General features: G+C 39.2%; 1 protein-coding gene across 3 annotated transcripts in view; it reads left to right on the top strand.

Moving 5' to 3' along the window:
* Positions 1 to 3966: 3966 nt before the first annotated feature.
* WNT2B (Wnt family member 2B) overlaps positions 3967 to 27309 on the top strand; it is a 60836-nt gene continuing 37493 nt past the window's right edge. The window contains exons 1-2 of one of the 3 annotated variants that reach the window (XM_063450751.1): positions 3967 to 4322; positions 4723 to 5040. In XM_063450751.1, coding sequence (XP_063306821.1) covers positions 4859 to 5040 — 182 coding nt within the window. In that variant the 5' untranslated portion in view covers positions 3967 to 4322; positions 4723 to 4858. Of the gene's footprint in view, positions 4323 to 4570; positions 5041 to 6209; positions 6230 to 27309 lie in introns of those variants that run through there. The other 2 variants (XM_063450743.1, XM_063450759.1) reach the window with 2 other exon arrangements.

The following is a 27309-nucleotide window of genomic DNA, read 5'->3' as shown; positions in this document are numbered from 1 at the left end:
AGGGGCCAAGCATGGATGTCATTACAATTATGTCCCCCCCCCCCGGAAAAATTCCTGCGGACGTCCATGCTCAGGGTCCCCATGTTACCCAGTGTCCCAATGTCTCAGCGTCCCCATGTCTCGGAGCTGCTGTCTGGACTCTCTGTGCAGAACTGGTCCCCGCGGATCAGTGAGTAGAGAGATGCAGGGAGGGAGATGCCGTAACTTCTTATCACTGCCTCTCTCCACACAAACAGCGACCCCTACTGGCCGGCGCTGGTATTGCAGAATAAACTATGTTTATACTGAGACAGACATTTGTATTGCCGGTATTACTGCAATACCGTACCGGCACCGGCTAGGCAGCCTCAAATACCTGAGAAATACTTCTGAGAAATACCTGGCAACCCTAAGAAATACATGAGAAATACCTGGCAACCCTAAGAGTAGTGTGTAAAAAAAAAAAAAAAATGTAAAAAAAAAAATTTTTTTTTTTTTTTTTTTTTTTTTTTAAAAACCAATGGGCCTATTCCATGGGCCTGGGCCTGGAGCTGCAGCTCCATCAGCCCCTATGTTAATCCGGCCCTGGCTGGGGATGACCCGACTGTCATGATCCATATTGGTACAGTATCAATGACCAATGCCACGTGCTACAGTGGAAGTTGGGTTTGGGATTTTTAGAGTACTGGGCTGATTTTGCGCTTGGGTATAATCTTTATAGTAGTAATGGATTGCACCTAAAGGGAAGAGAGTATTTTGTGCTAGGGAAGAGGATGGCTAGAAAGTTGGAAAAGGCTTTGAACTAGGAGGGATGTCAAAGAAGGGTAAATTTGGTAAATAGTATAGAAAAGAGAGGGAATTCATCTGAAGTCAGGGAGGGTAGAGACAAAGAAGTTATTAAAGAGGCACTATGAGCACCCAGACCCCTTCATCTCAATGAAGTGGACTGAGGGCACTGTCCCTGTGCCCCTTATTCCTGTAACGTAAAACATTGCAGTTTAAGAGAAACTGCAATGTTTACATTGCATCACTAAGACTGCCCCTAGTGGCTGTCTACCAGACAGTCACTAGAGGTGCTTCCTGGAGTTTCACAGAGTTTGACAAAGCTCTGCATGAGGATATCCGGCGTCAAAGAAAACCCCATAAGAAAGAATTGAGGAAATTGTATTTTTGTCACTTAGGGCCCCACCCGCCATATATGGGTGGGACCCGGAAGGGGAAGACATAGGTTCCCCCCCTTTTTTCACTTAAGGGCCACCCATGCCAACCATGGGTAGCTGTCAGGGAGAGAGACACTAGGTTCCTCCCACCCGTTTATTATTTTATAGGTGCCCCACCATGAGGCACTTTACTAGAGGGATGCACTTGCTGCTCACTGTTTAGTAGACATGCCCTAAACAGCATGCCCCATAGCAATAAGAGGCAGGAGGGAGATTTGAAACTCCCTTATTTACTAATATTAAGTAATTTTAACTCAGTATTAGTAAAGTTAAAGTGCCTGTTTGTGTTTCCCCATTCCCTCTGTGAATGTTTGAGTGTCCCTACAGCCCATCGGTGTCTGTCTGTCTCCCCCCACTCAGCCCCTCTGTGCTCACCTCTCGCTTGTAGCATGGCCAAGCCGTGGACCGGGAAGAGGAGCTCCTGTAACCTCTCTCCGGTCTCACAGAAAACAGTTCACAGAAAACAGTTCTGCAGAGGTTACAGAAGCTCCTCTCCCTGGTCCGCGGCTCAGTCACTCTACACAGTAGTGACTGGCTATACTCCCATGCTGTCGGTCAGCCAGAAACCACGTCCTCTGGGCAGGTGTGCCCTAAGGCGTCCATCCACCCATGGGACCTCGCAAGCCACACAAAATTATTTGTCAGACGGCAAGCGACCTGCAGGCCGTATGTTGTTCAGGCCTAATGTAGGCACTTTAACAACTTCATCTTATTGAATTTGTTATAGTGCCTTCAGTGCTGGTCACCTTGGGTGGTCCTACCGCCCAAAACCCAATTGCAAACTAATTAGAAGGCTTGGAAGCAAAACTTCAAGTGCTTCAATTTTACTATCTGCCTTTCATACTGTAACATACCGCGACATCACGTGCACATGGGGGGGAATTGAGACACATAGAGGGACAGGGGGGATTGACACATAGAAGGGACCGGGGGGAATTGAAACACATGGAGAGACTGGGGGGAAATTGACACATGGAAAGGACTGGGGGGGAGTGAGACGTATGGAAGGTACTGGGGGTTGAAACTGACACATGGAAGGGACTGAGGGGGGGGGGGGACTAAGACACATGGAAGGGGTGAATGAGGACCAGTATACCTTATGGGTACACAAGCATAATTGTGGGCAGTGGTTGTGTGGCTAAAATTTAGAAAGGGTCTGTCAGACCCCTTTTCTAGTGAGGTGATCTGGTTAATGGCCCCTTTAACCATAACGCCAAACTGGTGGTAGTCAATAAATAATTCTTGGGTTTCAATGGACTCCCCTACAAACAAGAAAGGAATCCCAAGCTTCCTTTACCAACTTGCTCCTGCATAACCATTTAAAAACCCATTGCACATGAATTGGGGTAAGTGAGCCCCAACATGCTCACCCATTCTGTACTATTAACCATTACCGCTGCACATAAGGTGAAATAATGGGACACAGTGGGACCAAACATGGGTGAAGGAGAGAAGAGTGATATAGTTCTCTCTTGGTGCACTGTGATCACAGCACCCTTTCAACTCTTAAACAGAAATTAGAAATTTGGAAGGAAGGAATTCTTATTTTTTGTATTTTTTTATTTTTATAAATGTGGAGGTTTTTTAATGTTATTAATCTTTTAATGGTTATTTACGAAGGTCTAAATTTGCCTTGCACATTAAATCCAGCATCAAGTAACCTGAATGTATAGTTAGTTTTAGTTATGTGGAGTAAAGTCAGGATCTGTGCCAAATTGCATTATTAGATCATCCACATACCATACAAATATTCACATCCTCTAATTATCTCAGTGCCCTGTCTAGCTTCATTCATGAAAAACTATTAATGGAGCTATGGGAAACTATTCATGGAGCTATAGGAAAAAATGAATGGAGTTATGGGAAACTATTAATGGAGTTATGACTTCTACCTACTTGAGCTGCCTTAATTATTGTTAAAGCTGAATTGCATATCATATTAACCATTTCTGGTCCAGGGTATTTTTAATTCTGTGTCAGGGTTGGCTGAAAGGTTGTCAACTACTTCCTTCCTTGGACAAAGTGCATTGTGACCAAATAATGTAAGCCTTTTTATTTATTTATATATTTATTCATTTATTTATATACTTATTTATTCATTCATTTATGCATTCATTCATTATGTGGGAGGTTGTAGGGGGATTCATATAATACACTTTCTATTAAATGTTTTTACAATGGTGGTCACCTCCAGCCTGAAGTCTCATTTTAAAAGCAATTAGAGTGATGTTATTAATATTTTCTATTTCATTACACATTGTACTTGCTCCTCATTCATTAAAACCAGCCACTATTGCAATGTATACTTTGGCAGAACACTATATTGATGTTCATCGTGCAAGTATTTATTTTTATTATTTCCATTTTATTATCTTTTTAATGTATTGACATTTTACCTTTGAATCTATCAAAAAGTGAATTTATATATATATCATTTTTTTTGGGGGGGGAGGGGGCGGGGGGTTAAAGGATGGGAAAATAGTCAAAGTGGGACAAATCATAGGATTCAGATTACTTTCACTGAAATGGAAAGAATAGGGACTCACAGAAAAACAAGCAGCCTGTAAGGGGAAAAAAAAACTGTTTGATCTGAAAACAAACATTTCTGTTTTCACTGGGGACAGCTGTTTAAAAAGGAAATGTTTGGGGAGTTCAGTGAGTGGTGGTTTAATTCGGCTAGCACTAAGACCATGGAGGCGTCGCCTGCTAACCTCAGAACAGTGTCTAACTGAATGCATGTGTCTTCTTTCTATCTGTGTGTCTGTATCACAGCAGCAGGTGGTGGTGTGTTGCTGTTGCAACTCTTTGCAAAAAAAAAAAAAGGTGACAGCTCAGTCTATCCTCACCCAATGCAGAGCCTCTCTCACACTCACAAGGGGGAGTTGCAATAATCCCAGAGATCTGCTACCTCTCAAGTGAATCCAGGAATTTATCAAACTGCTCTCTACCCAATGAGAACAGAGGAGCTAGAGGCAAAGGAACAACTCACATCATCACTGCCTCCAAAAACTCAAGACCTGTCCATTCCAGCATCATCCAAAACCTCTGGATTTATCCCATTTCAATACTCCAGAGACAGAAATCAGCCAAATATTCAGGAAACCTCTTTATTCCAAATCACAGGTCATTTTTAGACACTTTTAAATTATTTGTATATATATATATATATATATTATATATATATTATTTTTTTTTTTGTGCAACACACAAAACTCCACAGGTGTCACTTTTTAAAAATAATGTAAATCCTATTGTTTTATATTTTTGTTTCTTTTTCTAACATAATTTATTGCACATATATATATATATTTTTCATTCTAAACTCCACAATGCAAAGAAGAGATATTTTTATAGTAATATAGAGGAACATATAATCCATTCAATTGATAGTTTTAGTAGAGCAACCCATAAGTAAACTAATTTCTATTGATTTTTGGGGGGGTAAAAAAAAAAAAAATCTGATTGGAATGAAAAACATGAAATAAAACGCTTTTAAAAAGGAATGTGTTTTGTTTAAAACCAGCTGCTAAAGATGTTCTTTTCGAGGTTCTTCAGATGATCAGCCCAAATTGTGAAATCGTTACCTGCATGAGAGTCTGGATTCTGCTTGCTGTGTATTCTCCCTGTTCGGTAAAAACGTTTTTTTTGGAGATTCTAGAATGAGTTTAGCTCTGGATGAAGAAGCTGCTCTCAGGATCAATTCTAAACCATCTCCTTCAGGATTAAGGCATTGCCATAGGACAGTAGCTTCCTCAGAAAGCCTTCAAGCAAACCCCAGAATGTGTTTTGCATATGTTCTAATCTTGCTTATCCTCACTCCAAGAGTTGACTCTTCCTGGTGGTAAGTAAAGAGATCCTACTTATCTCTCTCATTACTTGTCATATATTGAAATGGATTAAGGGAACACAAAGTTTGGACTTGTAAAGATGTGCATAATGCCATCAATATATCCTACATGTCTTGAGGGGTTAAAGTTTAAAGTGTAATGGATTTTTAAGCATCAATGGAAAGTATAAATAATCTGTTATTTTTAAATAGGAAGGATTGTCTTATTCACTTGATCAATGTACTCGTATATCATCTGTCCATTAACAGGATAGGATTAGAGGAGTAACTTAGCTAGTGCTCAGGTGTCTGTGTAGAAATGTATGACCCAATGATGAACCCACCTGTGCTAAAGTAGGGATATCAGGACATTTTGCTTAGTTGGTGGGTTCTGAGAAAAGAATTGGAAGATAGTTTACTACACAAATCCAAAGCCAACATGGGGGGGGGGGGTCTTTATTCAATAAACAGTTGATTGATGTGACATAACACCACATTGTGGAATTAAAAGAAGAAAAAAAAAACTTTAAATTTAAATTGAAGATTTTGTTCCCCTTTTCACTATTATTGACTGTAATATTTATCACTAAAATAGGACACATGAGAATATATTGCTGGCTGTGGCTATAAAATCCCTACCAGTACATATTGAATAGCAGTGATGTTCTTTAGTTATTTGCCAATGCAGCTGTTTGTTTTAAAGCAGACCTACTGACATTCTTTTAACAATGTATGAGTGGCAATAAGGTATTTTAGACATGCTGTAAAGGAGTCAAAGTGATACACTGCAATTTGTATGTGAAACCCTCTGATCTGCATGCGAGATAAAAGCGAGACAATAAGATTGACCCCTTCAGGGCTTAAACAAATTCCTTAAGTCCAGACATTAAACTATTCCTACTAACATTCTGTGCATAGCTGATTCTCATGGTAACTCTTGGTAGAGTTCTGAATGATCACATACCACCATCCTGTTACTATTGCATGATACAATAGTATTATTTGAAGTCATTGTTTTTCTCCTTTTAATTTAAAATAGTACTTTGTGCACGTGTCTCTCTATGGAGCTATATATATAAATAACTGTTAGTGTGAGGGACAGTGTATGGTTTAATGTATGCACACTGTTAGTGTGTGTAATTTGCATCATCTGACTAGTTCTGGAGAAGTAATGTCATCTAAATTGTATGTCTGCAAGAGAAGGGTGAGTATACTTGCAATGTGACTGCTGAGTATTCAACATTTTCTGACATTCAGCAGGAATAATGAATAGATTGACATGTTTTTTTAATACCGCTGCCTTATGTTTAAAGGAACGCTTGATTAAACAAAGAGAACAGCATTTATATTATTGATTGCAGAATATTACTTTTCAAATACACACACAATTACTCAACGTAAACACATATTAATGGCACACTATTTACATCCTCAATTCAGTAATATGATCCCTCTGAACCCAGGATATGGGAGGTGTATTCACTAAACACTGAATTGTAATGATTGAGAACTGACTTACAATCTTTGAGACAAAATGATAGCCAAACTGTTACTAAAGCTGAGTTTGTGAAATGTTCCAAATCTTTTTTTTCCCAGTAGTTAGTGAATAAACCCCTATGTTCCGCTCATTTAGCAAGATGTCAAAGCACAAGACCCAATCATATCCATTGTAATCCGATAGTGCAATACCTTGAAATGCCATACTATACACGTTAGTGCAGGGAATATTCACTAAACACAAAATTATAGTGAAGTTAAAAACGAACAAGAAAATGTAGATTAAAATAGCCAAATTGTGAGTAAAGCTGATTTGGAGAGCTGAGCAATTCCCGGCCTAATTTCGCAGTCCAGTTATCAATACTCCACAAGTCGGTGCTTAGTCAATACATTTCCGCAGGTTTCAGTTGTTTAATAACTATTTCTTGCTCTAGAATAGGGTGATAAGTAGTGTTTTTTTTTCCCAAGAATTTGATAGGGTATTTGTTTTTTCCTAATCATTCGGGCTTAACCCTGTCATTTGGCAGTGAAAGGGTGGAAATAGAAAGTACACTGAGTAAAACACCTTCATGTACCAGAATGTTTTTCTTGTAGCAGAGAAAAGGTTAGACCACAGATATGTGTTCTTCAAAAAACACACTTGAAAGATTTGCTAGAAAGAAAACAAAATGTAAGCCAGGACAAAATATCACAAGTTAATTATTCCAGTAATTCAAAAGTTAGGTTTTCACTACTATACCTTGCTACATTGTAAAAACAAAAATGTGCATATTAACAATGTTAGTTCTATTAGAATATGAATATGTGTGTGTGTGTGTGTGTATATGTGTGTGTGTGTGTATATATGTGTGTGTGTGTATACATAAATGTATATGTGTATATGTGTGTGTGTGTGTGTATATATATATATATATATGAATGTGCGTGTGTGTGTGTGTGTGTATGTGTGTGTGTATACATTTATTAGAATTTTAGGGTGGATGTATCTCTGGCCTCAACCTGGTGATTGTTCTTTTCTTATACTCGTGTAACAGCAATAAGGGGTTAAAAGAAGCAGAATCACAGGCATGCAGTGCCTGTGGAAGATGTTCAACAAGTATTAAAGATAATCTGTTAAACATCTCCACTTCTCCACTGGTGTAAGGTCAGACTCTTTCAGGACTCCATCAGGACTTAATAGAACCGTTTTAAAACTAAGAAAGCATTTGAAGTGCCTATATTTTGTAAACATGCACATGTCATTTCTACTTTTAACATATTGTAGCACCGTGTTTATGTGTCTAAAGAAAATCTTCAATGTGTTATTCACTATAATGAGAATTGTCTGGAATTCAAATGTAAGGACGGAATAGCTGTACTGTAAGCATAGCTTAGATCGGCTATTTCAGCCTAAAATTTGAAATTCACTTTTAATTCTCAATAATTCTCACTTTTAGTAAATAGCCCTGTTACTAGTCACTCTTTGAATGTCAGAATTGCGCAGATTTTTTTACTTGCCTTGGGCACACGCCTGGCATTCAAAAGGGTTAAATACTGTTATTATCGTTAACAGCGCAGGTTTATAGAAAAGAAAATGACTGCTTACAACTTTGATTAATATATAATCTGACCAGTGTTTATATTTATGATGTCGTGATGAATTTAACAGCGCTTTACGTAGACGGAGCTCTGTGTGTCTATTCTTTCTAGAGCGAGTGATTGTAAATGTTCAGTTGGCAACATTTCCAGTGATGCCTCTTCACAAAACCAGGAATTGTAGAAAATTCACAAGGGATTTGCAAATTTTAATTCAGCTCCTTTTCCAGGTCTCGATATTTTGGCCTGAAATGGCCTTTGGCCTTTTGTTAGTTACACACAATTCTAATTTTCACGATAAATCCCAGATGTCATTATATTGGAGATATTTTCCCAACTCTTAATTTTTCAGGTTACTTGCCAACACGTCACACCTCACTATTTAGTGAATAGACCTTTAAAGAACCCTTAACCCCTTAAGGACACATGACATGTGTGACATGTCATAATTCCATTTTATTCCAGAAGTTTGGTCCTTAAGGGGTTAAAGACCCTTAAAGGATCGCAATCGTTATACTAAGATAGCCTCGCTGGAATAATAGCGGAGTTAAGAACATTTTTCAATTCTGACATTTTACATAATTTGAGCATCTGTCTTGCCAGCTCATCACTATTTAATACATAATCAGTTGTCACGAGCTACTGTAAATTGTGGCTAAACTGGCACAGCAGATATTTCTGTCCTACATTTCCCATAATCCTCAGCCAGTCTTAAGGCCGTTGAGCATCTTTGTAAAAGTGACTCATAAAAAAAAAAAAAAACGGTGGGTGTGAGGTTTACTATTACTTTTCTAAGTGAATGTCCCATTTTTAGCCAAACTGCAGACTAGTTATTGAATTATGCTGTGTATATACCTAATGCTATACCAGGACAATAATTCTAACTTTTAGCATTGCAAAATATGTGGCCATAAAAGACTTTTTAATTAGCCAAATTTTACAAAATAAAAGACACGATGAATGTATTATGAGTGGGTTTGTGAGTGGTGTCTTTAATGACTTTTGTCATTAATACTGGTTTAGTGGAATAGTCTGTACCAGTGAAGAGGTTGAGTTAATCAATTTAGAATGCATCATAAAGTAATTTTGGTCAGTTATACAATTCTACGTGAGCATAGTGAGACTGTTGTCATTACATTTCTGCATTGTTCTAACTAATGCGTTTAATTCCAATGTGTTCTGTATCTGGGGTTGATGAATGCGTGCATGATTTTCATTATTAAAATATAAAAACAAACATAACAGAAAGTTATGCTTTAATTACTAAATCACTAAGTTCACAATGTGTACATTTCAATGCAAAATGGCAGTTGTTGAGAGTTCATTGGATAATGCACCAACTGAAGTATCTGTTGTGTTTTATTCTATTTAAAAGTTGATTCAATCAGATGCTCTTATGGTCCAATAGTTCTAACCACTTGATATTCTATGTAAATAGTTGTTTTTTGTATAACTTTTGCAGAACAATTCTATAGGTGTACAAATCCATACCTTATGGCAGTGGTTCCAAACTCAATCTTCAAGGCACACTAGCATACCATGTTTTAGGCATTACCTAATTCTGTCACGTTACCCAAATTTTTATGATGTCAGGTCAACTGAAGGGATTACCATGACTTAAAAGGAGCTTTTATCTTTTGGGTGCTACTTCTCTGGCTATTTTAAACCATATAATTATCGTGGGGTTGAGAATTGGTTTAACCCCTTAAGGACCAAACTTCTGAAATAAAAGGGAATCATGACATGTCACACATGTCATGTGTCCTTAAGGGGTTAAGCTTATTATATGAACTGTAGTGCGGCACCTAATAATGTGAACATTGCTACTGTCAGGGTTATTCACAAAAGTGAGAATTGTCATGGATTCAAAGTGAATTCAAAATTTAAGGCCAAAGTAGCCAAACTAAAAGCATTACTGGCTTGGAGAATATCTCCAATATGGCTATTTTGGCCTTAAATTTGGAATTAACTTTTAATTCACTTTGTATTTCCAACAAGTGTTAGTTTAGTGAATTACTCTGTGTATGGTGCATTTAAATACTATCTGCAGGCAAATAATACATAAAAAAAAAATTATTATAAAAATGAGTTTCTATTTTAAAATAAAGCTACAATCTGTTTTTACATATTTGTTTTGCTATTTCAAGAATTCGAGAGAATTGATCCCAGAATGGGATTGTAGATTTACACCAACTCGGCTACTTGATCTAGTTTGCTAATTTTAAGCTAATTTTTCTAATTCCCTTGTCAGTTTTTTAGTTAGTGAATTAACGCCTGTAACTGAAGCCATACTTTAAAACTCATTTTATTAGTGAGGCAGTAAAGGCAGTTTTTGCAGTGCTGTAAGAAGAGCTCAGTATAACTATATATTTCCATCAAACTAGTGAGATCATTGTTGTGAAAACAAAGAGGATTATCAGATAATGCCATCTCACAATAAGCTGAAATCTACTAACTCTGCTAAACACTTTTATTTCTATCTAAACTATCACATGGAGAATTATCGACAAATTTCAGAAAACTTGTAAACAGAGCCCAGACCAGTATTTAAAAAAAATATTTCAATATAGACCAATTGCCCCCCATTCTACACAAATCAGATATCAAGGAGCACTGTCAAGCTTGGATTTATCAATATATTTACTGCTAATCCCTAAATCCTAGACTGCTTGTGGTATTCAGTGATCTAAAGGACACCTAAGGGAGCTTTAGCTGAAGCCAAAGTTGAACTAGCCTGTCAGTATTATTGTGTTCTGAGCTCTACAACTCATTGATGCCTACACATTTTAGTTGTTCATGTTGGTGCACTGGTTAGCTTTTTAAAAAGTGGTACAATATGTGTCAAACAATGATATTGCTGTTTAGATCTGGGACATATAAACCAAAATGAATTAGCAGAGGGACTTTGCACATGGAGTGTTCAGAAAGGTGGGATCTCTAACTCCAGGTTCTCAGCAATCACAGATAAATAATTCTAAGATCACACTGCTCTAAGGATTTTTTATTCCGTCAAATCAATGATCATGCAGCAAGTTGAGTTGAGTCATGGAATTATTTAGCTATGAATGTTGGTTACTAATTAAAGGAAAACTGCCACTTGTCTGAAATGTATAGCATTGAACACTGGGAAAAAAAAAAACTGAAATTCAGCTATAATTTGTATCAACCTTTTTTCATAAAATGCTCTGGTTTCTTTGAAATGTATGTTAAAGATTTAGTAAAATGACACCATAATCCATCTCAGACAAGGCAAAGCCAGGACAAATGAAGAATGAGAAAACAGAAATATAGTTTAATTTCTCATCTCCCTTGTATGCATTCTCCATGCTGACCTCCAGGTACAAAAAACAGTGCTTATAACAATGACTGTCAGGGAGCTAAGATGGCGGCTTCCTGTGGCAGGACAAAGTGGTGTGGATTCCTACATTTCTCTTTATTTTTCATAACTCAAAAATACTTATTTGTTAAATATATGGATACGTAAACAAAATATTAAACATCCTAGGAAGTGATGAGCGAATAATTGGGATAATCCTGAAAACCTCTAGAATGTAAGCTCATGTGAGCAGGCCGTCATTAAATTCTTGTCTCTGTTATCATTTGTAATAGGTTGCCTTTTTATAAAGCTGTAAAGTGCTGAAATTATGCTGGCACTATATATAGGATGATAATAATTATAACCCTTCCAGTTGGTGGTTCCCGAGGACTTACCTATGAGGATCCTAGTTGTAAAAAAATTATATTATTATCACTTAATCATGACTATTAAGCAGGCATTGGTAGAATAATAGGATCAATAATCTGAAAGCGATATGAAAACATAAAAGTATTAATTTCTTCTTTGAGAGATATGTTTACTAAAGAATAATTATGCTATTGTATCCTTTAAGCAAAAATCCAATTTGCTATTTTCTATGTATGTCTATTGTGCTTTTTTGGTGATTCTGTAGCACTTGGGAGTAGCTGCATCTTCTCTGAATAGCGCCAATCCACCCATTTATTTTTCCTGGTCTACCAGGAATTATATCTTTGTTTCTTTTTATCCTTTAATATATGTTTGCAATTAAACTGTAAGAATGTTAATGTTTATCATTAACATTCCATATAGCTCCTGTCTATATAAGAGTTAACTCCTTCCATCCTACCAATGTGTATATACATGCTAACTTTCATTTTGCATTGTATAGTTATGCAAAATTAAATTGAGCCCATGAAGCCAAACCAGAGACAACTTAATGTTGCCCAGGACCCTAGACAGGATGACAGATTTTGGCCCTTTCCCAGAGCCCAGGGTGCGCATGCATGCATGTGACCCGGGTGAATCCAGTGCCCCATTATGGGAGGGGCCCACTACAATAGCCTTCTCCCCCACTTGTGTCACTGTGCTCTTATTCTTCCTTCACATACACTCTGCTACCACACTTTACAATCCCCATATCCACATCCTTCAATGTCCATATCCACTTTCCCATACTTTACAATCCCAATATCCCCCTTTGCAAATGTTTTAATACCCATATCCCCCCCCTTCCTATATTTCACAATCCGCATACCCCCCTTCCCACACATCCCAATACACATACCCCCTTCTACATGTTTAAAATACCCATATCCCCCCCCCTTTGCACACTTCTTAATAATCATATCACCCATGCACACTACACAATGCTCAAATAATTTCCCCCCAGTATTTATCCTTTCCTTTCCTTTCCTTTCCTTTTAAGAGTCTCATCTTACCTACCTTGGCTCCAGAAACATTGCCAAGTGGTATGGGAGTCAGAGTCCCAAAAAAATGATTTTGTTCAGGACTCGGTCAGGGGTCACGTACTGTGTGCAGTGGGTGGAAATGTAAAGTCATACCCCGCTCCATGTAGGCACTCGCAGCCAAACTTACCATCCTTTTTGATTCCCCACTGCTTTTAACCCTGCAGAGAAACCAATGTCTCCATCAAGGCTCCATTCTTTATTTTTACATCTCTGCAAAGGCTTTGTAAATTGTGACCCACTCCCTCCTCCAACGCTACAGAGCAACTTTTTCATAGCTTCATCCTGGCATTCAGGGGGATTGTTTGCAGCCTGCAATAGTAGCTTGACATACCTTGTATAGTACAGAAAATCTTTGTTACTGTACTTACTTATGCGAATATTGTGCAGAGACTATTTTTACCTCCTGGTACAATTTTTAGTAAGCAATATTCCTAGAAATACAATCAGTCTCCTTACAAGTATACATTGCCAGGATACTATATTTGTAGTACATCCTGCATCTTTTGGTTTTACGATACATTTCAAAGTGGATTATCTTATCTTATCTGCTAGGTTTAGCCCCTCTGTGTATATATTATTAAGCACCAGAACTTCCTATTTGTACTTTATAACCAGGCTAAGTATTACATGTCATTCATTATTTATGAAATAAGAAAAAATATATATTTCTCATACCTTGTAATATTTGGCAATATAAAGCATACTATACAATCATATAAAACATGTAAATAGTGAACAAATGAATGAAATTTAACATTGTTTGATTTCATTTTTACATACCATTGAACAGCACTTTGTATATAATTTGTCGTATCCTGTGTTTTAGCATTCCATTTTCGAAAATAACTTGGTAGTGAAATGGTTAACAGAAGGAGCCCGTGAGAAGGCAGTAATCACAATTCCCTCAAACATGATCAAGTACATCTAGTTTGGTATTTTATAATGAACCTGTGTCTGTAGAAGTGTGGTTTCTAAAGATAAACAATAAAATATAGAAACATGCAATATGCCACTTCCACAATTGTTGGGAACTATAATTTGTAGTGTCAGCCATTCGACCTGCACTTCCTAGCACAGTTACATAAGTAAGGGGTATACTCAATAAATGGCACATTTCTCTGGAATGCAGCACTGTACTTTACTGCTAATCTTAGAAGGCAGAGAAGGTAAGGCATTTGTTGTCCCCTTTTCTTTATAAAGAGGGGCCGAATATAGTCCTGATGTAAAAATTGGTTTCTCGGCCAGGTGAAAAAGAGTTAGACAGAAGCAGCATTAATATTATTATCAGCTCAAGAGTAAAAACTCTTATGTGATTCACTAACAGGTGTATTCAAAAAAGTGAGAATTCAAACTGAATTTCAAAGTTAAAGGGGCACTATGGTGCCAGGGACACACACATGTATTCTGGACACTATAGTTCTAATATCAATATTTAGCCCCTCAGCCCCCTCTCAGGAAAGTAAAAGGGTTAAAACTCTCTTTGTGTCTGGCCCCGTCATGGATCTGCCTCCTTGGCTGACATCATCAGAATTGACGATTTCAGACAATCATAATGCTTTCCCATAGGAAAGCATTGGATTGACTGAGATGGTCAATTCTGATCATCTCAGGCAAAGTGACGGGGTGAGAGAGGAGCCAAACTCTGCCCTGGTCAATCAGCATCTCCGCATAGAGATGCATTCAATCAATGAATCTCCATGGTGCAAGTTCAGTGTCTCCATGCAGAGCACTGTGCAGCACTGCCCCAGGAAGCACCTCTAGTGGACGTCTGACGAGTGGCCACTAGAGGTGTACATAGGCTGTAATGTAAACGCTGTTGTTTCTCTAAATGATTATACTCACCAGGACAAACACATTAAACTGTGGTTGTTTTGGGGACTATAGTGTACCTTTCAAAAAGTATTTGCAAATCTTTCAATCTTTTTTTTTCAAATGATAATGTTTTATTTATAAAAACAAGTGTTGTATCTCTGATTTGTGTAATATCTTCTTAAAACTAAAACATGTACTGCTTTTGTTCCATTAATTCTGTCTAAAATGCTTTGGCATTATCCATTTTATTAGCATTTCTTTTTTAAATGGTTACTTTAAACACCATGACCACTTTAGTAATTCAAAGTGGTCTTAGTGCTTACGGTCTTTATGCTCAGAGTTTCAGTTTGGAAAAGTCCTTTGCTGCCAGAGGAGTAACTCCACCTCTGGCAGTGTCATTTGCCAGCCTAGAATGTGATTTCTAGACTGCCTAATGTTAAATCTGTGCATATTTAGCGTCTGTCGTCAGCATGCATAACAAGGTATTAACAGATGACCAATGGTGGCTCTATCCACCTCTCCATGCTGCCCAAGTCATTCCCTCAGCCCTTTCTCTCTGACATCCCTTCCCCTGCAGTAATAGGGAGTGATGTAATCTGATGAGAATTAGGCTGTCAGGAGAACTCTGCCTCAGCACGGAATTACAGGAAAGTTTTTGAAAAAAGATTTCTACATTATTTTTTCTTTTAAACATGGAGGGCATGCCAGAAAGGATTACTCTAAACAAAAACAACGTTTTAAAACACTGTTTTCGGTTGGACAATCCTTTAATTTAAGTTCAAGAAAATAATTTTCTAAATAATCATTTAAATATAAATGTAAAATATTTAACATGGTGACTTACAAATTAAAATATATCATAAACTATCAAAACATGTTTAAACAAACAAAAAAGTGGGACAAAATGGCCATGCTCTATCTGTAACTCTCTAATCTGGCAGAAGGCATACACATGGCCAATATACTGTGTAAATGACTTATATAAGCCTTCGGAATCACATGAACTGATACTGTTATGATGGTTTGGGAATGTTTCCAGAGGTATCCCCAAAACATTGACATCACTGCTTTTCACGAGAAGGAACTGTGGACAGTGTTAAGTGCATACGGGTTCGTCTGGAGCTCCGAAAATCACGACCATAGCAGGAAGCAAAATAATTAGTTGTGGTTGAACGTGCTTAAAAAGTTAAAATCAAAAAGCAACACTGTACTTTACAAGAAACATATTTTTGGTTGGTTTGAATGAGGATGGAAGCAATTTGTAGAATAATTCCCCTTTAATGTATTGTTATTTTATACAGAGCTTTATTATTAGTAAATCTAATGACGGATGGAATTGATATTTCAGAAAAAGGCTTAAATTTGAGACGAGCGTGGGAGGAAGGCAATGTTATAAAGAAAACTCAAATTTGATATATAGTACAGCACAAAAAAAGGAAACTGAATTATATCAAGAATGAGGATGTATACAGGAACAGGAGAGCTTGTTTGCTTGATGAATTCCTCCCAATGAGTCATTATCTAATGATATTTAAAGCAGTTTCTCTATCTAAATTCCAGCACTAAACCATTCAGATCATTCAGTACTGAGTCACTGGAGGAGATTCTTTAAGCTACTAAATTGGCTGTTTTGACTTTAAAAGGACACTGGCGTAAATAGAGTTCATTTCTTCCTTTCTTTTTCATAACAAAAGTTCCAATCTTCGGTCCTCTGTGTCTACAAACTGGCCAAATACTTTAAAATGTCACCAGTTGAGCGCAGCCAGATTAATTGCTATATGCTGTTCTACGTAATCCAGCCAGTGATAATCTTTGCATCCAAAACTTTCAATTCAAAGGTTGTAAGGAAAGAACTGTAACGACATGACTAAAAATGCGTCGGAATAATTTGATTATAGCAAAGGTTACTCTATTGATATTAAACATCCACTATAGAATATCTGGCTGATATACTTTCTCACCTTGTAAGAATCAAACTTTTTTCAAAGAGCAGGAGATGTTTTTAAGTCCTATGCTGTATAGTGAATTCATGAGCCATTATAAAACAAAACGCGTGTTACCAATGACACTGTGCTTTGCGGAGCCTCTACTCTTAAGATGAACCCAGGACAGACATGTCCCAGCCTGCCCAAGAATAGTAGGAGTTACACTCCAGACAGCAGCTATTTATAGCTGTTATCATAAGTTTAGTCCTGATTTACCAGAATATGAGCTGATGACAACAGAGAAAAGCAAAAAAAAGAGTTGAATTAAAGAGTCACTCCAAGCACCATAACTAGTACAGCCTGCTTTAATGGCTGTGGTTCAAGAAATGCAATTTTTAGCATGGTTTGACTACTTACCCATGTTCCACTGCACCTCTGTGCCGTATCTGTTCAATCCAGTCTAAGCCATATCTAAGCTTGATGTCACTTTAGAACAAAGCAGGACCAATGCAGAACCACAATTATTGCTGACAGAGTTCAAGTGATGTTCTAACCCAATAATTGTTCCCTAATTTGCTCTAAAGTGACTTCTGATTTATTCTAAAGTGGGAAAGCATTGAATTGGCCGAGATCATCAAGGCTGAGGATCTCAGTAATGGAGGCTGGGCCAGCTGCGGCACGACCGGTGGAGCGATGGGGGAAAGCAAGTAAATACCCTTTATCTCCAATCTGAGGCGGGCAGGGAGAAAAATATCTATTCCAGCACTAAATCGTTTTATATATATATATATATATATATATATATATATATATATATATATATATATTTGTATTCCTAACACTATTGTCTTCCTTTAAGGTTATGGCTACAATCAGTATATACAATACAGTATATCAGTGGGAGTTTTGCTCTAAGGTGGCTGCTGCTTTTACTGCTGCCACCATTAATTCAGCTGAAATGGCTACAGCTGCTATCTGGGAGAGGAAATCCCTCTAATCTCTGGCAGGTTGGGATGTGAATGTCCAGGCGCTCCCTAAGATTAGGGAGTCTATACTGTAAAGAGACCGCCAAACAGGGCTTTACAGGAATAATGAACGTGCAAAATCACCATCTCTGCAGTCAGTGGCGTACACATGACCCATGGGGCCCCGGTGCGAAAATTGATCCGTGGGCCCCCCTCAACCCCCCGCGCTTACTCTGGCGGACCGGGGCCGCAACACATTGCGGCGGGCACCTGGTCGCAGGGGTTGCAGGGCTGCGAACCCTGCGACCGCGGTATGTACGCCAGTGCATACAGATGCACACACTTAAAGGATCACTACAGACACCCAGATCACATCAGCTCAATGAAGTGGTCTGGGTGTCAGGTCCCTCTGGTTTTAACCCTGCAGCTGAAAACATAGCAGTTTCAGAGAAACTGCTATGTTTCACTGAGGGTTAATCCAGCCTCTAGTGGCTGTCTCACTGACAGCCGCTAGAGGCGCTTCCGCGATTCTAAGACACTGAACGTCCATAGAAAAGCATTGAGTAATGCTTTCCTATGGGCGGTTTGAATGCGTGCGCGGCTCTTACCGCGCATGCGCATTCGGAGCTGAGAGGCGGAGGGTTCCCCTGCGCCAAGGGAGTCCGGCGCTGGAGAAAGGTAAGTGCTGAAGACACACACACACACTCTCACGAACAGACGCATACACACTAGCTAACAGACACACACATTTACTGACAGAGACACACTCAGCGACAGACATACATACACACTCACTTACAAAACATACACTCTCACTGACAAACACACACTCACTAACAGACATCAAACAGACTCACTAACACACACACAAACACACTCAGTAACAGACACACACAGTAACACAATCACTGACACTCACTAGCAGACACTCACTGACACTAGCAGACACACACACTCTAACACACACACAAACACACACAGTAACAGACACACACAGTAACACACTCACTGACTCTCACTAGCAGACACAAACACTAACACACACACTCACACTAACACACACACACTAACACACACTAACACTAACACTAACACACATTCACACTAACACTCACACTAACGTTTTTTTGTATTTAATCCCCCCAGCCTCCTTACCTTTTGGAGTGCTGAGGGGATTCCCTGGGGTCCAGTGGTGCTGCTGGGCTCCTGGGGGTCCGGTCACCCGGCGGGCAGTCAGGCTGGCGGGCGCGCGAGGGAGCACTCTCCCCTGAGTGCTTCCTCTTCAGCTCCCTCGCGCGCCGCGTACTAATACCGGCGCCGGAAGATGACGTCATCTTCCGGCGCCGGCATCCCTACGCGGTGCGCGAGGGAGCTGAAGAGGAAGCACTCAGGGGAGAGTGCTCCCTCGCGCGCCCGCAGGACCGGCCAGCCGGGTGGCAGCAGGGCCAGCCTCGGGGGGGCCCGGAGGTGGTCGGCTCTAGGGCCCCCCAGGAGAAGAGGCTGGCCCAGTGGCTACATACCGGGTCGCAGGGGCGGCCGGGCCCCCTGGTGGGCCGGGCCCGGTCGCAGCCGCGACCCCTGCGACCCTGGTATGTACGCCACTGTCTGCAGTAGTGACTTATACGTTACAATTTGTTAATAAAACAGCGGATTATAATGCAGATTGTTGTGTATATGGATGCATTAAAGGGGAATATTGTGTTTAATTATTGATACACTGATCAGCCACAACATTACAAGCACCTGCCTAATATCATGTAGGTCCCCCTTGTGCTGCTAAAACAGCTCTGATGTGTTGAGGCATGAGCTCCACAAGACCTCTGAGCATGCCCTGTGGTATCTGCCACCAAGACATTAGCAGCAGGTCTTTTAAGTCCTGCAAGTTGCAACATGGGGAGTCCATGGATCGAATTTGTTGTTCCAGCACATCCCACAGATGTTCAATCAGATTGAGATCTGGGGAATGTTGGAGGCCAAGGCAACACCTTGAGCTCTTTGTCATGTTTCCCAAACCATTCCTGAACAATTTTTGCAGTGTGGCATTATCCTGATGAAAGAGGCCACTGTCATCAGGGAACATCATTGCCATGAAGGGGGGTACATGGTCTGCAATCTCGAGGTAGGTGGTACATGTATAGAAAAAGAATGTGCAACCTCCAATGGCGCTAATGAGGTGCCGCCAATCCCTCTAGGGGAATTAATGACCCAATTCCACCAAATCAGTATAAATACAAAGAGAAACACAAAACAGTGGGTGGCACATTCTACATGCAATCTTACAAAAGTGCAAAATATACATGTGTTATAATAAAGGTGTTTATACCCTAATTAGGTTTGGTTCCACAAGTGGATTTTTTTTGAGCCTGTATGAACTGGCTCAGGTAAAACAGCTTGTAGACTGGTGATGGTATTTTCAAATTGAAGATCTGGCAGGTAAATAGAAGTACAATGTCTTTAGCCAAACGTCCTTTTTAAACACAATGTGTTTCGACCTATTTACAGGTCTTCCTCAGGTATAGTTTATGTCTCAATAAACTGTTCCAAGTTTATATACACATGAAAAGGAGCCCTCCCCTCTTTTCCATATATTGTCCGTGCAGGATGTACATTCTGCCACCATCCAATCTGCACCATAGTGCATCATAGATGTACATGGTAACATCCACATGAATGCCAAGACCCAATGTTTCCCAGCAGAACATTGCCCAGAGCATAACACTGTCTCTGCCAGCCTGCCTTCTTCCCATAGGGAATCCAGCGTCCATCGCCTCTCCAGGTAAATTACGCGCATCCACCCGTCAATCCACCTGATCTAAAAGAACACTTGATTCATCAGACCATCAGGCAAGCATCCTTCATTGCTCCATGGTCCAGTTCTGATGCTCACATCCCCATTATAGGCGCTTTTGGTGATGGACATGGGTAATTATGGGCATTCTGCCTGGTCTGCAATGCACTGTGTTTTCTCACACCTTTCTATCATGGCCAGCATTAAGTTTTCAGCAATTTGAGCTACATTAACTCTTCAGTGTGATTGAACCATGTTGGCTTGCATTCGCTCCCTAAGTTCATCAGTGAATGTTGGACACCCATAACGCTTACGCTGGTTCACCGGATGTCCTTTTTTGCACCACTTTTGGTATGTACTAACCACTGTATACCAGGAACACCCCACAAGACTTGCCATTTTGGAGGTGCTCTGACCCAGTCGTCTAGCTATCACTATTTGGCCCTTGTCAAAGTCACTTAGACCTTTTCTCTTGCCCATTTTTCCTTCTTACTGCATAATATATGCCATTGTAACGATATACTCAATGTTATTCACTTCACCTCTAAGTGGTTTTATTGTTCTGGCTAATCAGTGTATATTTAACAAATATGTATTTGTGAAGAGTGAAAAATCTAATTAAATGTAGAAATTCACACCTCTTTATCCTGCAACTGGTTGCCTCCATCTTAGCCCCCTGTCAATCATTGGTTTTTGTTGTTGGTTTTTTTAGTTCTTTATTTTTGTTGTGCAAATAGTAATATACACGCTTGTTGCACCACAACAGCAGGACAAGCGAGGAAATACTAGGCAGTATAAGATTATAACATGGCATGCAGAGCAATTGCACACAATTTATAGTTATGGTGTTCTAGCAGGTAAGCTGAGTACCGTAAATTAAGTGTATAACAAGCCTAACAAACACGTCAGAGAGTATTAAACGCATAGTAGATTATCCAGATAGTTATGTCAATAATAATAATTCATGAGATCTGTCTAGCATATACATCGCTTTGGACTACTCCTGGGATTAAAATAAACTAAAACTTTAACTGTTCAGGCGCTCATGTTTGAGGTGATAATACAAGAAAAGTAAATGAGTTAAAACATTATGCTAGGCGTAGTTGACCAGAGGGTTGTTTCACTGCAGCATCTTTGGGAATTGATTGCTATCTATGTGTAGAGTTCAAATGAAAAAGGCTGTATGAATCAAACTGGGCTAGTATTTTTGCCATGAATACATATATTTTCTCGTGTATAGAGTAAAAAAATGTACCTTCCTGGAATAACACTCATACACAAAGTAAGATTTTCCTGATGTAAATAAGTCCTAACACTACTGCACCAAAACCATTTTGATGTCTGATAAAACTTAAGTAGCATCATACTCCATTTGTTTTTAGATGGTATGAAAATATATTGCTAATTTTATGGGTTAATTTCTCAAGAGTAGCTTATTCATATAAGAACAGTTTATGATATTTTCTCTGCCCTCTGCTCTACATATTGCTGCATTCTCTTTGCTCACATGGCTGTCTCACATACATTTCCCCTTTTGGTGCCGAATGCTTTCTTTGTCTCCGAGTGTTTGGTTCCCCATTCCGTTAAATCTGCACCATTTCACATTTATGGCATGAGTAGAAACCATTGTTTTATATAATATAGTGTGTTAATTCTGGGCATAGTTGGTTAATTCTGGATTAAGCTGACATTATAATAAATGAACCTTACTGCCTACATGTGACTATTAACAGGTTATAGGGAAATCGTCACTTCACAGGAATTTACTTAATGTAAAATACATTAAAAATCAACTATAACTTGTGTTAGCTTTTCTGTGATGTCACCAATTAATTTAAACGTGCCTTAAAGGGACACTGTAGGCACCCAGACTACTTCAGCTCATGGGAGTTTGCACCCAGAAGTAGTCTGGGAGCAAACTCCCATCACCCTTAACCCCGAGCATGTAATTATTGCAGTTTTTATAAACTGCAGTAATTATCTGCTAGGGTTAACTGTTCCTCTAGTTGCTGTCTACCAGGCAGCCACAAGAGGGACTTCCAGGTTCTTAGACGACTTTTGGTAGTCTAAATGACGCTGGACGTCCTAACGCTATGCAAGAGGACTTCCAGCATCACCGGACTCCCCACAGGAAAGCATTAAATAATGCTTTCCTATGGGGAGATCCTAATGCGAGCGCGGCCATTGCCTTGCATACGTATTAGGTCTGCCCTGCTGGCGGACGTTGGCGGGGGAGGAGCGTGGGCGGAGTTGAGCCAGGCCGAGGGACATCGGAGCTGGATCCAGGTATGTGACAGAAGGAATTTTAACCCCTTTTGCACGACCAGGGAGGAGGGGAAGGAGGGAAAGGGCTTGACAAAGGGGGGAAGCTATAGTGCCAGAAAAACGACTGTTTTTTCCTGGCACTATAGTTTCCCTTTAATACAAAAATACTCAGACATTAAAGGCAAATGTGATGGCTACTAGACTTGGAGTTTTATTTTGGTTCCAACTGTAATTTGTGCAAATTCTGGCCAATCATGTGATTGGCCAAAATTTCAATTTCCGAAACGTCATGTACCAAAATCTTGGAACAAACGGCTAATGCAATGCTCGTTTTTATTCATAATTCAGAGTGCTGTTCCTGCCACCAGAAAAAAGGGGGATAGAATGTAGAAGAGGCTGTTTTGTTGGGGTTTTGTTTCGTGCTGGCAAATAAGCAGCTAAGTTGGCCATGATGGACAAGAGGTCTGTCCAATCATGTGGGTCGTATCTCCTTTCCATCCATGAGGTAGAAAAAAAGTTGATTGATAGTTCGGGAACAGCCAGTAAATGTGAAAAAAATGAGGAGCAGTGAAACAATCTACACTTTGAAGCAGGATTCTTATTGAAACTTGGATTGCCGCTATTGGGGGAGACAGACCAGCAGTGTTGCAGTGGGAGATAGCCTGTGCCATTGATTCTAATTTAGGAATATATTTACTTGCTGCTGTGTCTAACTAGCTACTGTCAGTGGCACTTAAAACAACTTTGAGTGGCAGATAAGAAATTGCCATAGTGTTTTGATCATAATGTGAGACTGGGTTTCCAATTGACCATTCTTAAAAGTTTTTTTTTCTGTTAGCTGTTTGTAGAAAAAAATATTTTTGGGGGAGGTAAGAGTGCTGTTTAGTAAAAAGCAAAACTAAATAAATAATTGCTCCTATTGCCTAGCTACTGCCACAGTGTCACTTACACAAACATGGAGTGGCAGAGATAGCCTGCTTCATTCATCCTAGGGTGACATTGGTGGTTAGTGCTAGCCACTGCCACTAAAACAAACACTAAAGTGTTAGAAATAAAAACGTGTGTTAATAAAGCACTTTAGTGTCCGTGTACCTATTTAAATACAGGCTCACCACCATTTGCCGTATAAAATAATAAAATTAAGCATTTTACTTCTCCAGCACTTTTACCTTTGGCCCAGGAGTTACTAGACTATGAGTATGGTGAAGCAGAGGAATTAGAAGAGAAGAGTGAAAAAGAAACAGGCAGTAACCCAGTATTTTCTCCGGGAGCTAGAGTGCCCTCACCTTCTTGCAATCTCCCAGTCCATCTGGATCTCCCTTAGAAACACCTCGAAGACAGTTGTAATGCCTGCTGCCAGTGGCACAAGTAGCTTACACACGGTCATAACTACCACCAACACGACCAATACCACCACCACCCCAATTTCATCAACATTATCACCATGGCCCAATATCACCACCATCAACATCACTACTACCACCACTAGTGGATTTGCCTTGTCTGACTGAGTCTTGCGGGACCTGCTACGTCTGCAGACACAGTTAGGAGAAGCTGATAGGACACTGTGTTTTTTACATAATGAAAGACTGACATTGACGCTAAAGACTGTTTTTTTTTCTGCTGTGCACAAGTCTAATACCTACAGCATGAAATGCACAAATTTATAAACAAAATGAGATGATCTTGTCAGTGCATCATATATTTGCACAATAAATGACACTATTATGCCATGCCCATACAACCCCACTCCTGTCTTGGCCTCATGCTCTCCAAAGTTGCCAAGTACAGTATTATAACAATTAGGAAGTATCACACCACCATTTACCATTAGGGTGACCTCACTCAATAAAACCATTGTGTAGACATAGATGGAGATGCCCCTTCTATGGATTGATCTAGTGAGCCCAGGTCCTGCCGCTGTCGTGAACTCAGAATGTGAATATTGTCGTCAAATATCGGAAACTATGTTCCCAAAATGTGTAATTACACATACAGTTTACAGTAAGGTTGTTAAAATATGTTAGTTCATCAGATTCATCAGATATTGCTATTCATGTTAAATGAGATGAAACAAAGGGAAAAACATGGGAAGGATAATTAATTAATGACTCCAGAGGCAGTCGATTTAATCCCCGGATCAACTTCTATTAATTTAAAATAGTCTATCCATTGAATTTAGGTAGAACAAAGCATTCAGAGGAAGCGCCACCTGCATAAAGAGTATTGAAATAATATAATTAAAGATAGATCTGTATTACAACCTGCTCTGACAAGAGGCTATAAAATTGTTATATTTATATCTCCTGCATCAATTCCCTGGCGTCCCACTCCGACAGTTAAACTTTTTTTTTATTATTAATTCTTTGGTCTCCGTCTTTCTGATGTATAACTGACATTGTATTATTAAACATTTAAGAATAATCTCAAAGATCTGGCTCCAGATTGCTTGTTATTCTGCTTTTCAATCAATAAAGGGACACTCTAGCCACTTCATCTTATTGAAGTGGTTATGGTGCCTGTAGTCCTTTGGCATTGTCATTCTGTTCGGTGCTAAACCATGTTTAATGATTTAATCCTAAACAATAGTCCCCATCTGCCCACCCCCTCTGTGCTGCTTCTGTAATGAGGAAACATTCACCTGTGATGCAATGTGAGGAGATGATTGGCTGAGAGTGTCAGCTGACTCGTTTAATTCTATCACAGCTATCCATTGCTGGTATGAATTGGTATGGCTAAGGAAGAAAGTAATCTCGGCCTTAGCTATAGCTGCGATGGCAGTTGAACCTGCTTGAAAATAGTTTAACACTGAATGGAGGGGCAGTGTCAGGGGACTCCAGGCACTGTATATAATAAATTCAAGAAGAGTAAATGTTGCAGTGCACAGAGCTTCGTAATTAATTTCAGAGTTCCATGTTTTTTAGTTTTGTATAATGGTCACTTGGTGTTACTTTGTGACTTGAGGAAGATTTTGCTTTATTTTTTTTTTAAAGTTGCCTATTTATTTAATCTGCCGCAATGTATTCTACCAGGAAGCCATCCGTAAAATCTATCAATCTCATATAGGAACAAGGCCGTGTGTTTGCTCTGTACAATGTAAGTGAGCTTAACGACACACTTGTGGTGTTGTTTCTTGTGACTTCTCCTGTCTCCATAAATAGTATAACAGAGGACAAAAGGGCCAGTACAGAGCTTTATGTGGATGACAAATATCGTAGAATAAGTAGAAAGAACTTTAGTGTTCTGGGATCTAATGCCGGTTTAGTGATTCTCACAGGGTTATTCACTAATGTGAAAATTCAATGTAAATGCTAAGTGAATTTCAAATTTAAGGTCAAAGTAACAAACGTTAGAAAATTCTCTAATTTAGCTTTCCATTCAGCTACTCTGGCTTTAATTTAGAAATTTGAATTCTCGCTTCAGTAAATAAACCTTAATTAGTGCTTTCTAGCAAAGAGCACAGAGATTAATTTGTTGGACTTTTTACTGCTAAGGTGAAAACTATCCCACATTGTTTCCTTCTTTTAATACTTTCATTTAGCTTTTCAATTGTATAGTATTTCTACACTTGATCCATTATCACATGGATTCAATGAACACTATAGCCTTAGAAATTCAACCATATAGGTCCCTGAATCATACCTGTATGGAGAAAGCTTCACTCTCTGTGCTGCCATCCCACCTCCTTGGCTGACATCATCTAGATCCGTGGTCTCAGGCGATCCAAAGCATTGGGAGAACAGTGCGCATGCACGGCAAAATGAGACCATATCTTATGGTAGATGGTCAATAGTAGGTTTTACTCTGCTATTTCTGAGTATGCACCTCTAGTGGCTGTCTGAGTGACAGCTACTAGAGGCATGTAAACCCTGCATTGAAAACATTGCCTTCATTTGCAGGTGGGACATGGCACTCAGATCACATCATTGAGATACAGCAAAAACACGTAGAAAGCCACCCTAGCTTACAACTGTTTATTGATAATTGCACCACGATGACACCAAGTTGTTGTATCGAGTGATACATTCTGTTTTGTGTATTGCCGTGTAGATCTAAGAATTATGTCACTTTGACAGTAATGTGCATATGACACTGTCTACATCGGGGTCCTCAAACTCCGGCCCCCTAGATGTTGCTGAACTACAACTCCCATGATTCTCTGGCTATCTATGTAATTCAAAGAATCATGGGAGTTGTAGTTCTCCAACATCTGGAGGGCCACAGTTTGAAGACCCCTGGTCTACATAATAATTTAGAACTGCCCTGTCAGTAATATCTGATCAGATCCTGAATGCAAAATATTTATTATGCAGTAGGATTTGTAGTCTCAAAACTTTGAGTTTTGGTGAGTTCACAAATTGCTTTCCAACTTCCATTTTTAGGAGCTAATTTAAATAAGTAATTTGCCCTTTTGACTTTTGGTTATACCTCTACTTAATCCATCCAATCAAAGTGCAGAACTAAGAAAGTCTTACATAGATTTCCATGATGTTTGTTCAGCATATATTTCCATTAAATTTAAAGGGACACTCCAGGTCCCTCCCTGAGGCACTTTAGTTTGCTGAAGAGCTGTATGTAGAAGAGCGTGTGCTATTTTCTTCTTTTTGGAAAAAGTGAAGATTTCACTAGAAATTAACACTTTTATAAATTATACTGGTTACACCTCCTGGTTTTTCAAACAGACAACAGG

This window comes from Pelobates fuscus, chromosome 1 (assembly GCF_036172605.1).
Source record: "Pelobates fuscus isolate aPelFus1 chromosome 1, aPelFus1.pri, whole genome shotgun sequence".
In the NCBI taxonomy this organism is placed as follows: Eukaryota; Metazoa; Chordata; class Amphibia; order Anura; family Pelobatidae; genus Pelobates; species Pelobates fuscus.
This window is presented reverse-complemented; position numbering and strand designations above follow the sequence as displayed.